Source organism: Aquila chrysaetos, chromosome Z, assembly GCF_900496995.4.
Source record: "Aquila chrysaetos chrysaetos chromosome Z, bAquChr1.4, whole genome shotgun sequence".
NCBI classification, from domain to species: domain Eukaryota; kingdom Metazoa; phylum Chordata; class Aves; order Accipitriformes; family Accipitridae; genus Aquila; species Aquila chrysaetos.
Genome location: NC_044030.1, coordinates 6,514,874 through 6,528,865, shown reverse-complemented (window position 1 = coordinate 6,528,865; position 13,992 = coordinate 6,514,874). Strand labels below are relative to the sequence as shown.

At 38.9% G+C, this 13,992-nt stretch overlaps 1 protein-coding gene across 3 annotated transcripts in view; it reads right to left on the bottom strand.

Annotated features, from left to right (window-relative positions):
- The window catches only part of HAPLN1 (hyaluronan and proteoglycan link protein 1), a 65,951-nt gene that overhangs the window by 30,580 nt on the left and 21,379 nt on the right, over nt 1–13,992 (bottom strand). For 2 of the 3 annotated variants that reach the window (XM_030005690.1, XM_030005692.1), the window contains one exon: nt 1,575–1,700. In XM_030005690.1, coding sequence (XP_029861550.1) covers nt 1,575–1,674 — 100 coding nt within the window. In that variant the 5' untranslated portion in view covers nt 1,675–1,700. Of the gene's footprint in view, nt 1–1,574; nt 1,701–2,297; nt 2,340–13,992 lie in introns of those variants that run through there. The other variant, XM_030005691.1, reaches the window with a different exon arrangement.

Sequence of the window (13,992 nt, the reverse complement as noted above, 5' to 3'; positions counted from 1 at the left end):
CCAAGTTCCAAGCAGTTTTATTCTTTCTGATTTGTGGTCTGTGCATTTCAGAGCCTGAATCAGCTGAGGTACAAAGCTCATGGTAGAGCTCAATTTTAAGCTTTATCCAGCTTTCTTTGAAGTAATAAACCTCAAGGTTCAGACAAGTTTTCATGGGTAGGAAGAATGGTCCATCCTGAAACTTCTATCAGCTTTGAACTATTTATCATTTGCAGACTGCACTGTACACATGCTGAAGGACTAGTAATAAGCAACATGTATGACTTGCAAATTACACTAAACTGCTGACTAAGCAAGTTTAACATCATGGATTAAGGAAAAATAATTTTGATTTGGTTTAATTATTTCCACTAATTTAATCTTCCAAAAAGATAGGATAAATAAAGTTCAGAGATAATAAACTGCATTATAAAAGGAAAGGCAAACTGTATGTTTATTATACATAGGTGTCAAATTTGAAATTTACCCTCAGGAACCCATGTTCATCATCTCACAACAGTGATATGTCTTCATTTTGATATAACACATTCATTTGACCTTCATCCTGTGAGTTTCCTTAGAGTGAAACCATCTATCTGTTATTCCTTATTTGACCTTGAACATCCGAGTGCCAGCTTTAATAGGTGCAGGTACCTTTAACTTCTGTGACTTTCCTGTGAACTTTTAAATGTTCAGGCTTTCTTAGTAACCTGCCCTAACTTGATAATTCATATTTACACAAACACTCAAATAACACAATTTGCCAGCTGTTGAGAGAAAGGATTCAAACTTTAAAGAGAGAGAGAGAGAACAATAATGCTGCGTTTCTTGATTTTGCAAGATTAATTCTAGCCAGCCTCAAGAAACATATAAATGAAAGAAGGGAAATCCCTGTTCGTACTGCCTGTCTTTACTGCATAAATCCCCTGTTTTTTCTTATACAGGATGACCCTCAACGACTGAAGCTGGGACTGAAAAAACAGCTGCATTGTACTGCAGACTCAAATCCTGCTACAGCTATAAGCTCTAGGATTCAAACATGAACCAAACAGGATTACACAGAAGGCCAATATAATACTTAGTGTGAATTAAAGGTATGAGGGAAGACACATTTCTTTCAGGGTAAGCTCCTTTTTTTTTCTTCTGGTTTAAAATGCCCAATTATGATCTCAGATGTGCTGAGCCTTTTTAAATAATAAACAGCAATACATTTCTGTAATGCTAAGAACTATGTATGACAGTCTTCTTAAAATCAAATATGTTCTACAATAAACTAAAGGTATTTCAACCCACTGCAGTTGCTTATTACTTTAGGATGCATGCCTTTTTTCTTTTTCTTAAATCATGCTCTACTTTACTCACTAATCTTTGCAAGGTTGTGACTAATTGTTATTAAACAGTGCAACTTTCATTTTTTTACTTTCCTTAGGAGTAATAATAATGCAATAGAACCAGAAAAGGAAAGGTTTGATCACCAGTAATAATAGTATTTAAAGAACAGTGCAGCAGAATAAAAAATTAAGGATCACTAAGCACATTATTCTGTTTCCTTCAGCAATCTGAAGATACTGGCATTTTCTTACGTATTTCCTTACCTTGAATGTGAATAATTCTTTCATGCTCCAGACTTGAGTTATCAGGGTGAGGTTCAGCCCAGCAGACAGAAATCAGCACCAGAAAAAGTAGACTCTTCATCTTTATAGTCAAAAGAATCTTCTTCACTGTAAGGGGATCACAAACAAAAAGGCTTGTGAATTTCTGGAAACCTTTACAGTGTTGCACTGCACAACTTGTTACAGCAATGATCTTATGAGGGATCTATTTTAACCCACTCAGCTGAAAAAGTTACAACAGCTACTAATTTTTTAGGCATGAAGACTAGACCTTTTTAACATGAACTTTCATTAAATGAAACTGGCAATCCATATTTAACTCTGCCTATGCACAATACAACATGAAAAAATAAAAGCACACACACGAATACCCATAAACCAAACTCCTTGCATATGTAAGCAATACCTGTGTTTCAAAAAAGGTTCTAGTGTACTTTTGCTTTTCTAGACCTACTCTACATCTGGTCTGTAAATACAGTTAAAAGAATCAAAGCTATCACTATATCTACATCCACTGCATGATGCAATCCACTGGTGATAGTTTTTTGAGATTAAAACAATCTTCTCGGAGGTTTTGGCATTTCAATCAAGACTGCAAGTTAACTTAGCAGTCAGGGTGGTAAGTTTGCTTGAGCTAAGCAGTAAAGATGACAAAAGATTTCTTAGACTCACTAGAAAGATCTACTTTATTTCAGATCCACTTACCATTTTAAAGGATGTCTAAATACACAATGAAATGTTCAAAACCATGCACAAAGTAGGTTAGAGTTGTATATGCTACCACTGCAGTTGCCCTGATTGATTTTTCATTCATTTCTACCTAGAATGCTGACGCACTAACTTAGTGTGCCAGGTAGGGTCTCTGCAGTCAGCAGAGCTGAGCGCTGCAGGGAAAATCTCTGCCAGCCTCTGAGTAGTAATTAGGCAAATGAAGACCTGAAATAGAAAAGGAGGCATAAAATACAAGAGGTTTTATGCACAGGGTTCGGGCTGCTGTGTGTTTTATAGCTATAACTTTTATGACACTGATTTCTTGAAATAAAAGACAGCTATTTCCCAGCTTTGCCTTTCAAAAGACTATATTTTTTTCCCCAGTCACCAAATAATGGCAGCATTATTAATATGCTTTCTTGCTAATGCAGACAGAAATTTATTTTTTTCCCTTTTTCTTTATCAGAGCTAGAAACACATCAAAGTTGCAGGGTACTGTTGGTCAGAACCTGGGTCAAGGGGTTTATAAACAGTCACTGTCCCCAAATAGACTTAGACACCTATGTGTTTCAAGCCTAGATCCAAATATTGTAATCTGAACCAACCTCTATTACAGACTAAAATGCAGAAATGCTATTGCCATTTTTTCATAACAGAACATGCATTTACTTGCCTGCCCTTCCATTTCTTCAAAGTGAGTTTGGGTGGGAGTTCAAAGCCAATTCAGCATCCCTTACTCCTTACTGTGGAGTGTCTAGAGGTAGGACAAGTGCTCGCTGCACACTATTTTCCAGGTGGTCCACGCTCGGTAACTGAAGACTCTCCGGCCACTCCCTCTTTCCTGGAAAGCTTGGCAGGCTGATGACCTCCATTCCGGAGAGCAAGGGCAGATGTGGCTCCACCTAGAGCACATCAGCCTGAGCCTGGGCTGACCGGAGGGGTCACACAAGTGCAGACTGGTCTTCCTCCTGCATGATGGGACCACCGGCTCGAGAGAGCAGGGCACACCTGTGTAAAACCACACTGCTCTTTCTCTCACAAATCCCAGACCAGGCACCCGGTGTATTTCCTCTGAGAGTGAAAAATGCTTCAGGTTTGGGGTTTGGGTTTTTTTGGCTGTTGAATAACAACTGACAAATCTTTTTTTTTTATTGGTGGGGGATAGTGTTATTGGTTTAGAAATACTCTGGTTAACAAGGAAGCTTTGATTCTGAAGGCAAGTTTATGGGGGTATTCCCACCTTAATCTAATCTGCAGATCAAAATGCAAAACCTCCTGATCACAGTCAGTGGGGGTAAAGCCCACAGGGGTTCTACAGACCTGCTCTGGGAGTGACTCATCTGCTCATTAACACTTTGCCTCTTCTTCTTGTCACAAACCTGCTCTTTTCCATGGCACTAGGGAAAAGAAACAGCCATATAACGAGATGACAGGTAGTACTACCCTTTTTCGGGACAGCATCCCCTTCTCCCTCAAACTCTATGTGCACAAGGACTGGGGCTCTGCTGTGGAATAAGAAAGATTTACTTTCTGATTATATGGCTGGAGAACCCCACACATGCCCCTCTTCTTTGTCAAGGTCTCCCTAATATGATAGGGGAAAGCCCTCCACATAGCATCATCAGGTGACGATTGTCAGAACAACTAGTTTCAGGATAAGCCTGGTGCACTGAGTGGGCAGGATATACCTTTCAGAGATATTTGCCTGTACCTTCAGGCAAATATCATGTTACTCTATAGCGTTTATGTGATAGCATCACACAGGCAGGATGAGAGGCAGGTCAGCTATGACTTGGAGATCTGCTCTTCCTTTTCCTCAATTTCCTGGATGCAACTGAACAATTTCATATGTCACATGCCACAGATGTGGTACAAAATCAACCTTACGGTTACAGATGGACATGTTTTTTGGAGGGATATACACAAGATGGTAGTACTTTAGCTTTGTTAATAGGCAAATTTTACAGTGGCTGGGTTTCCTGTTTTCCCTAATTACTATGAACAGAAAGGGCATACTAAAGTGTTCGTTGTCTGTGCAGGAGCACACACACAAATAGCATATGTGTGCACATCTGTGCTCTTTGACTCTGGTAATGTTCATCTGCACTGCTAAGGTGTGTTTGTCAGACTGCACAAAACTAGCAAGAACTTAAAAACTATTTCCCAAGGGAGCAAATGCCTGGTCAGTGGTTTAGAATCTGCTTAAGTCACCAGATGCTTCATACTTGAGGTCAATCAACTGAGAGTAAAGTTTTAGCTGGGCAGAAGCATCCCATTGGGGACCATTTCAACCCTCCATTTAAGTCTGAGCAGTTTTAAGGCTTCTCCCTTTTATTGCCATGTACAGCAGCAGCTGAGAAAATGTGGGTATCTGAAGTCAGGAATACCCCGACCTCGTACCACTCTTCTCCTGGGATTCCCCATGATGGGAGCTGTGGCATCGAGCCAGAGCAGTGCAAAGCAACGTTACCAGGCCAAGAATCTGACCCCTGGTGTTTTGTAGGTTATCCAAAAAGCAATTAGGCAGAGGAATTCACAACCTCAACTCTAGCCAAAGCAATAGAAGTCAGACTCCATTTCTGCAGCAGCCTAGGAAGACCTCAGGGGAGAAATGATAGGTGTGGATGTTTTCATATTAAAATTAATAAAATCTTGGCTGGGAGTAAGTGAATTTTCGGTAAGAAATGGTAATGATCAGTCATACTCAAGAAATTTGCACTGGTTTCAATTACTGCAGTTTATGAATCTGCTATCTCCCTGGACAGGGATACAAAGAATCTGAAAAGTAGTTTTTAAAGGGAGACCTTAAGGCTCAGGGAAGTGGTCAGGGTGATTGTACATTCAGTTTTTAAATTCTCAAGAACTGTTCATTATTAGATACAATTTGAAATTCTGATATTAATCACTACTTTGTCATACCTACCCAGGCATAGTTCATCTACTACTGGCAAATCTAAAAGGCTATAAAGCACCAATGTTTGTATTTTAATATAATATTCTGAAAACTAACAAAATGCCTTCAAGTAATTCAACTGCATAAGTAACAAGCACTTCTATGAAGAACAGAGTACTGAAAAATAATGTTACATACCAATCTCTGTTTTTAATAAAATAACATATTTCTTATATACTACTGCAACTACTTTCTAGCTACAGAACATGAGAGCATCCACTGTGTGAGGACAAAGGTCCACCTAGCTTAATATTCTCTCTGGCAGTAGTTAAAAGCCTGGGGAATGCCTTTGTTCACTGGAGCTAATTTTTGTCTTATATTAAGCCATGGTGATGTCCTATGTCAAATGCTTGTTTCCCTGAGAAGAACAACCTATGGAAGCCTGAACTCACAATGGCTCAAGAGCATGCGGTAATACAACCACCACCTCCTACAGTCCAGCTGCTGACACTGTCATCCTAGTAAGGTAAGTGCTTAAACTAGATTTTACCTAACACATGCAAAAGTCTGGCTGCTTTTGTGGAAACATCCCTGCTGCTTTTGGATCTTGCAGGACTGTAATTCGCTGACAGCTACCCAGGTATCCACAGGACCTTCAGAGAAGAGGGTATTGAAACAACATATTATGCCATCTTCTCATTTGTGTAACTTCATGGTGCAAAAAAGGTTTAGGAGGAAAGAAGGCCAAAAGCAGACACCTAAGAAGCAGGTGAGGTACCAGTGCACAGGGACAGAGAGAAAACCAAACTCCTAGGGCAGACACAGGGGACTTTTTCATAAAAGGTTCTGTCTTTCTGTGGAGTTCCCTATATTTAATAAAGTGAGACCCAGCAAGTAAAGGCAGTAATTGATATCTAAAACAGGTAACAGAATCAGTAAAATAAGTTTCAATATTTTAGGGTTGAAATACCCCCCAAATCTGTGGACTATTCACATCCATGCACAAACCTACTGTGTAATATAAGCCTTTACAGGCCCCTTCTCTGTGGAGCTCTGTTCCATCTGGGAATTGGTTCTAAGCCCTAGAGAAGTACCTATTAATGAAACAAAACTTATGTATTTTCAGAGAGAGGGTATCAGCTGCAGTAATTGAGAGTCTCTCATCCTTACATGCTGCTGGTAGATAATAGAATAGGATGAAGATCAGTCTAGGCAGTACTCACACACTCAGTGTTTTTGTATGTAAAATGTTTACATTTCACTTAGGAGCCCACGCTATTGTTACAGTCAGTTTATACCTAACCGATGTGGTCAGTGGAAGGTGGTTGTGTGATTAGTTGACCTAGGATGCCTTTCGTCTATTCACTTTTGTCTTTGAATAACTTCCTCCATCTGCAGTGTTACCTCTCCGGAGAAGTGAGAATTGTGGGGAGAAGTGAGAATTGTGGGCTTCAACCTTGCACACTGACGTGGAGGAAACCTTGTGTGGCCTCTTTGGCTGAGTGGTCTAAGATGGGGCTGATTTGCAAACAAGGTACAGATGCAAATTAGTTTAGTCAAGGACTCATCAATCAGGATCAGAGTGACATCAATGGACAAAGGTGCCTGAAGTGCAGATCTGACTCAGGGGCTCCTTACAAGCAGAGATTCAATCCCTCTGGTAATTAGCATTTCTTTTGGCCAGCTCTAGACAGCTTTCCACCCAGCATGGTAAGCAACACTTTAAGAAACAAATACTCATCTCTACTGACTGCAGAAGGAGGGTGAGTGTTCTGACTCATCCTGGTAGCACTGACATACTCAGTTTAGATATCCTGATGCCGAAAGTGGGCATCTAAAGTAGGCAACAGCAAAGTCAACCTTGCTCTTGAAGGGCACCTAGCTTCTTATAAGTATTTACAGTTTCCTTCAAGATCTTCCTTTCTCGAAGGACAACAGTAAAATACTCAGTTCCAGCTACAGACTTAAGAACTTGGTTATTAAAATCAAATGAAAAACCACTTCTTGCCCTGAAATGCCCTTACACCGTCTAGTCTTGATTCTACTTTTTGCTTATTTTGCTGAGAAGACAGGTTCTTCTCAGTGAACAAACCCCCCAGGCTGATGGAATTAAGGCAAGACAGATTCAGCAGACTGGTCCCCAAGCTAAATTGTTCCCACAAAGGAAATTTTGCCAATGCCATAGCAAAAAGAAAGAACAACCAATGGCACAAGAACTATAATGTTTACATGCTCTATTAGAATGACTTAGAGCAAGCTTTCCAAGACCTCCTCCCATGGCACTTCATTAGTTAAGGCAATTTGGAAATTTGTGAGACTGTGTGAGTCTTGGGGCCATCTAAAGTGCCAGACGGTCAATGTCTGGAGAACAGGTTGTCATAGTAGTTCCCTAACCATAGGCAGAACTGTTCAGTGGAAAAGCAGCATGACCATTCAAAGACATCTGGAATCCCCTGGAGTCTATTAATTCCCTGGGAAGAATGCTGATAAATTGCTTGCGGGGAGAAAGAAAATATCTTTACGGTCTTTGAAGTATCTGCCTTGTGTTAGATATGAAATTTATTCCAGATACACAGGGTAAAAATGGTAACAATACTTTTGACATTATTCATAGAGTATAGCCAAGGTCATGCGGTCTGGCTTTATGACTAGAAGTTAGAAAATTTGGTACTCTAGGTTTAATGCAAACAGGGATAAGGCAAATGTGCTGCAGTTAAGGTCTATCATTGATGGAATACTGGTCACTCAGTGTTTTGTGTAGTTTTCTTTCTTGTTCTTTATTATGGACTATATATAGATATACCTTTAGTTCAGGAATCTGGATGATTTTGCTTGAAGTATGGCAATGGGATGTTCTTTGATAACACATAGTGTGATGCCGTAGTAAGATAACTCCACTTTTTTCTTTATAAAGCAGATCCACTTGTTTGTAGTCCCTTCCTTTAGAGAAAGTACTTACTGCAATCTCCCCATATCAGTGGTCTTCAAAGAATTTCTGCAATCCAGCTCGAGAGCTGGTTCTCCAGCCAGATTGTGCTTGTATTCTGACATCTTCTTCATCAAAAAGCCTCTTTTAGCCTTGAGCATGCAAGCCTGGAGGTCACTGGAGGTCAGTAAGAAAACTTGATCTCTCTCCCTCATTTTTCTTGCCCCTTGGCCATATTTACAAAGCCAGCTTCTCATCAGGCCCTCACTGCTTCCCAGGTCCCCTCCTGTTACCTACACTTCAAGGTGCTTTCTTGGTTACAGCTATATATTCCTCTATATGTGTGTTGCTTGCACAACTCCTACAAGGCCATTTACTTTGGGAAGTTCTGCCAGAGTTTTTGCAGCTTCTCTAACCTTCACCCTGTTGATGCTTACAGTTCTGCCAGTTCTTTTTTGGATGCTTGGATTTTTACAGAGGCATAAATGACTTAAGTTTCTAGTGCTCTGTTCCCCTACCAAAGGTGAATGAAAGCTATATGCCTATCTTCTTTGGATCATTAAAAAGATCTCACACATGATATCTGATTAGACAGGTTCTTACAAACTGTTTTTTTGGCCTGTTTATAATAGTAAATAATAATGTGATTATACTATTAAGTATTATTAAAATTGCTGTATTTGGGAATTTGAACTGCCTTTCTGTATCTAAACTTGCAGTGCTAGATTTCGTGCTTTAAAGTGAACGTTTAGTTCAATCCACGGACCATTTCTAAGCAGCGGCATAGAATTGTGGAGGTTTTTGTGTACAGTGTTAAGGCAAAGAATTTTACTCAAAGCCCATTCAAGTGAGTGGACATTCTGACATTTATTTAATTAGCATTAGATTGGGACATTTGAGTAGGGAGACTCTAGGACTATTAGTTCCTACTGGTAATGCTCAGGTTACTGAGCATCACAGCAGCACTACTAACTGTTGGCTGGCCACTAAGGTGTGCCAGATGCAGGACCCAGGATGACAAGAAACAGGTTTTCTAAATACTAGTCTCATTTCACAGTTTTCTGTAGTGAATTGTTGCTCATCCATCCTACAACCCATGCCATGTCTTCCCCAAGAGTCCTCCTCTGCTCTTAGCCACCTAAAATCTGCTGTTTTGAAGCAGACCTAGAAGATGCATTTACACGACTTAAGTCTTCTCCAGTTTCCACCAAGTACAAGTGTACACTTGGTGAAAAAACTGTTATTGCACATTAAAAACAAAATAAGCCCCAAACACACACCCCCTATAAAGACAAAGAAAAGAAGGAAGTTTATTTTCTGGAAATATGGCAAAAAGGAATGAATTCAAGAGAAGCCACAAAAATCACATGCTGATACTGCATGTAGAAATTCTGTGTTATTGTAGACAGCAGCTTTCTAAACTCATTCAAACATTTTGATAAGTCACTCAAGCCAAATGATCTAATCACAACTTAAAACTTAGTCTTATACTATTTGCTTAGGAAGTACTGTGAAAGTTATTGGAATGGTAAAGTTAGGAAACTTGTCCATGTAATTATAATACCTTGAAATATGCAAATAGGCCAGATACTATCTCTTTTATCTAAGGGACGTGCAATATCTCTATTCTGACTGTCCCACATTTAATTCAATGGAATTCTCCTTCCTTTTCCCCAGCTAAGCTGACTGTACCAGCAACATAAAAATAAAAATTAAAAACATTATCAGTGCTTTCACATCCTTGAAGGATCCCACTATGTGAGACAACAGATGCGCTGCCAGACTTACTGAGTAGGAGCCTGGTGCCAGCCTGCTGTAAGGAATTACTAGCAGTATACCATTTTTGGCATGGATCCTGCTGCAAAGCATAAGACGGGACTCCTTGTCCAGCCAACCATGACTGTTTACTCCTGTCCTCCCTCTTTTTTGTGGTCTGAGAATTGCATTGTATGCACTCTCAATGTCATTGAGAATGACTTTAACAAGCTACTCAGTTTCCTAAAGAAATAATAACAGTGATATACTGCTCTGCATATTTTTTAAATTGCTGTTACACATTTCCAGTGCAAGTTCCCATTGAATCATTACTTCTAAGAAGGTAAACACTTTAATTTTACAACAGCACTGTTTTCATCAAACATCTACTCCTTACTGCAATGATACATAAGTTTTCTTTGGATATTTGGTCATGAAGAATTAGCTGTGGCTGCAGCCTGATCAAAGCCATATGGGGATCACTTGTAAAAGCACAATTCTTTCAACAATTTTTTAATTGAATTAATCAGCAATCGGTGGCAAAACATACTTTCTATGGAGATCAGTTATTCTAAAGAGAAGGAAGGTCTAGAGGTTAGGGCATGAGTTCAGACTTTGGGGGACGAGAGTTCAACTCTGCCCTCTCTACCCTTCATGTGGGACCTTGGAGGGTGTGGAAGTGGTGGGGAGGATTAGTTTTTGTTATCTTAACTCACTATCTGTGACAGTATAACAGTATTTCTATTGCTCAGAGGGTATTGTGGAAGTTAATACATTTACTGTTAGAAGGAGCTCTCACATTGCTGCAATGAGACATATCAGTATCTAGAACAGAGGGGGACTTCTTCATAAGGGGACCACTTCCAAATACTACACACTTTCATGTGCCAAAGCACAATGTGATAGTTGACCACATGTATACATGCAGACAAACAGGCAGATGTCTACTTGTACCAAGTTTCCCCCCTGCTTTTCTTAAATATCTTTTCATTGCAGTATCTTAAGCGTGAAAGCACTGGAAAAACACGAGTCATGATTGTTTAGTTAACTTCTTGTTAGTTAAATCTATTGAAAACAAATAATAGACATTTTTAAGATCATGGGTGTTTGTAAGCAAACTTATCTAGATAGAGGCAACACTTTCAAACTTTATTGCTAAACAGTGTCACCTCAGTATTATGCATACACTGTTTTGGTTGTTTTGGTTTACAAAACAATCAACAATAGTGAGAATACCACAAATTCAAACTATGGTCTGAAAGCTACTTTTTATTTTGAGTCAAAGAAGTACATGACTCAATTATTTATTAAAGAAATAGTCTTTGCTGGTTTACAGCAATAACAGAGACTTGCATAGACATCCTTGGTCAGTCGGATGTGAGAAAGATGCCAAAAATTAGTCTTTATTCAAAGGTCCAGACTCTGTATATCTACCAGATGCAGATATTGGCAAATAGTGATTGCAGTTCTGCACTTTAAACTAAGTTAACAGCAACAATAGAAAGAAAAAGAAAAAGGAAAAGAATTTATTAGATTCAAGAGGAAAAGATAATAATTTGAAAACTAAAGTTGAAAACTGGTAGTCCTGAAGAAATACATCTGGGAAGGTGGAATAGTTCTTCATGACGAATGAACAGTAAATGTGGTGCCAGTGAAGGATAAAAGCTTTGCTACAGGTAGATCACACCGGACTAGTTCTGTGTCTAGGTAAGAGTGTGATTCCATTGCACTACTTGGTTTCCAGGAAAGCATCAAAACATTGGCTATGACTCAACATGGCAAATTATTATTTAGGATACAGAAGGAAGAGACTAATACAACGAGGCAAAGAATTTGGAAAAAGGTAGATGATATTATAGTTGTGCTAAAACCCCAAATTTTGCTGCAGGGTGTCACCATATGAGTTCAAGGACCAATCTCAGGACCAGATTTGTTATCTGTATTATTATATTATGTATTTTTATGTATTTGTATGTATTATTATTATAATATGTATTTTAATTAATAAGCCGGCACAGAAAGTAGATACATACCAATTTAATCTATGGATGAAAAAACATCAAAGGCATTGTATGTACAGAGCAGAATCAGCATGTGGCACCAGATTAAGTGGGTGGTTAGCCAGACGGCCTTCATCACTGCTGCAATAGAAACTGGAGGTTCTGGCAACAGAGCTGCCAGGGACCACCGCAGAGGTGGACAGACCACTTTGTATCACCATCACTTGGCAATCTCTATTCCAACTCTATACCACTGGCAACACCTTCAGACATACTGCCTGCATCTCTGGTCCTATGGGATTAGGAGGTAGAGTGACTTAAAAAGGGACACATGCAGGGAAGGGTTTATTGGGGCAATCAGAGGAAAGGAAAATCTGTTTTATAAAAGGAGACCAAAAGAGCTTGTTTTGGTTAGTGTGGCAAAACACAGCTGAGCAAGGATATAATTGCTCTCTATAAATATATCACAGAGTAAATGCCAGAGAAGAAAAATAACATTTCAGCTAAAATTTAGGAACAGAACAAGTAGGGCTATAAGTAAATTTAAACTGGGAATTAAATTATTTTAAGTTGTAGAAAAACATCACAGTCTTCCTAAAGACAATTTAGCAGGGAGGAAAGAAACACAGCTAGTTTTAAATCAGAACTTGGTTGCTCTGTGAAAAAATGCCTGGGATGAAGGGGAACGTGGATAGAAGAGGACCAGGTTATGGCACAGAGTATCCCTTTTGTTTGTTCTTGTATACCTAATTTTTGGCAAATGTCTCAATTTAGGTAGGTTAATCAATTCTTATTTCAAGCAGAAATATTTTCTTTTCTTTTATGACAGGTCCAAACTCTCCTGGCTACTGCTATTAATGATACGATCCAATACACTCAGACGGGGCTTTCTATTGCTCCCCATACAATTCCAAACATGCTCTCAGTAATACTCGGCACTGGCAGCAAAGCACCTGTGTCATCATTGGGGCTTCTTATAAGAGATATCTCAAAGCAGCTTTTAATATTCTGACTCGGTATCTGACTTCTCTAATTTCCTAAGTAGACTCTATGCTTTATGTAACAGTGTTGTTGTCCCTGATACAGATCATTAAATATCTGCAAATGAAATGGAGGCACATGTGGCTGGCTTAATGGCCTGATTTCTGCAATGCTTAGTCATATGGAAGGTTTGGCTTTGCCTGCTGCAGCGGTTATGTTCAAAACATGAAGAAGACAGCTTTTATGTTCCAGAGGTGTGGTAGGGCAATGCAACCTTACCACAATGACTTTTAGTTGTGATGCTTTTGAGATTTAGGATGATGTAAAAATAAAGGAAAATGGCAGTTCCATTTCCACTCTGGACCACTAAGAAGAATGACTCAGGGTATTAAGTTGAGAAAATAAAAAGAATTTCAACACACACTTGTAAATCAAAGACGTAACATGAAAAAGAATACAGGAGCTCCCCCAAACACACTATCCTGGTTTAACATCCTCATAAGGCAATAGTATAATGGTTTCATAAATTTCAGAGAATGTAAAATATAGAATCAAGATTAGCTGAATAATTTGCAACTCTATCATAAAATCATAATGCAGAACATATCATGGTAAATAAAACTCTCTAAGGTTGTGTAAGCAAAACAGCTTGCAGAGTATACAGTTTAGTGCACTAGTACAAGAACAAAAGTACATCATATTTTAGATTCAGATATATTCAGATTTAGGAAGATGCGACTGAAGAATCTATATCCAGGAAACACCTACATTCTGCATTACAAAATTAAGTAACATATAAGGATATATTAAGAAACAGAATATGTGGAAAGCCACAGACATCACAGAGTTGAGTTTGGTTCACACAAAGATAGAGATTGTGAGAACAAAATCCTAGGGATGGGTTTTAATTTGTTGAGATACGACACAAAACAGCAGACATTTTTAAAAAAATCAATGTCATTGTTAATTGAACTGTTTTGACATTTATTTTGGATGCCAGAAATATCTGCTGGCATTTGGTCAGTCCTTCAGGTAAAGTAAACCTCTGCAGATTTCAGAAAAAAAGACATAGACTCAACAACAGGTTTTCTTGACAATCTCTGAATTGGAAAACTCAGTTAACAAGGCCACATC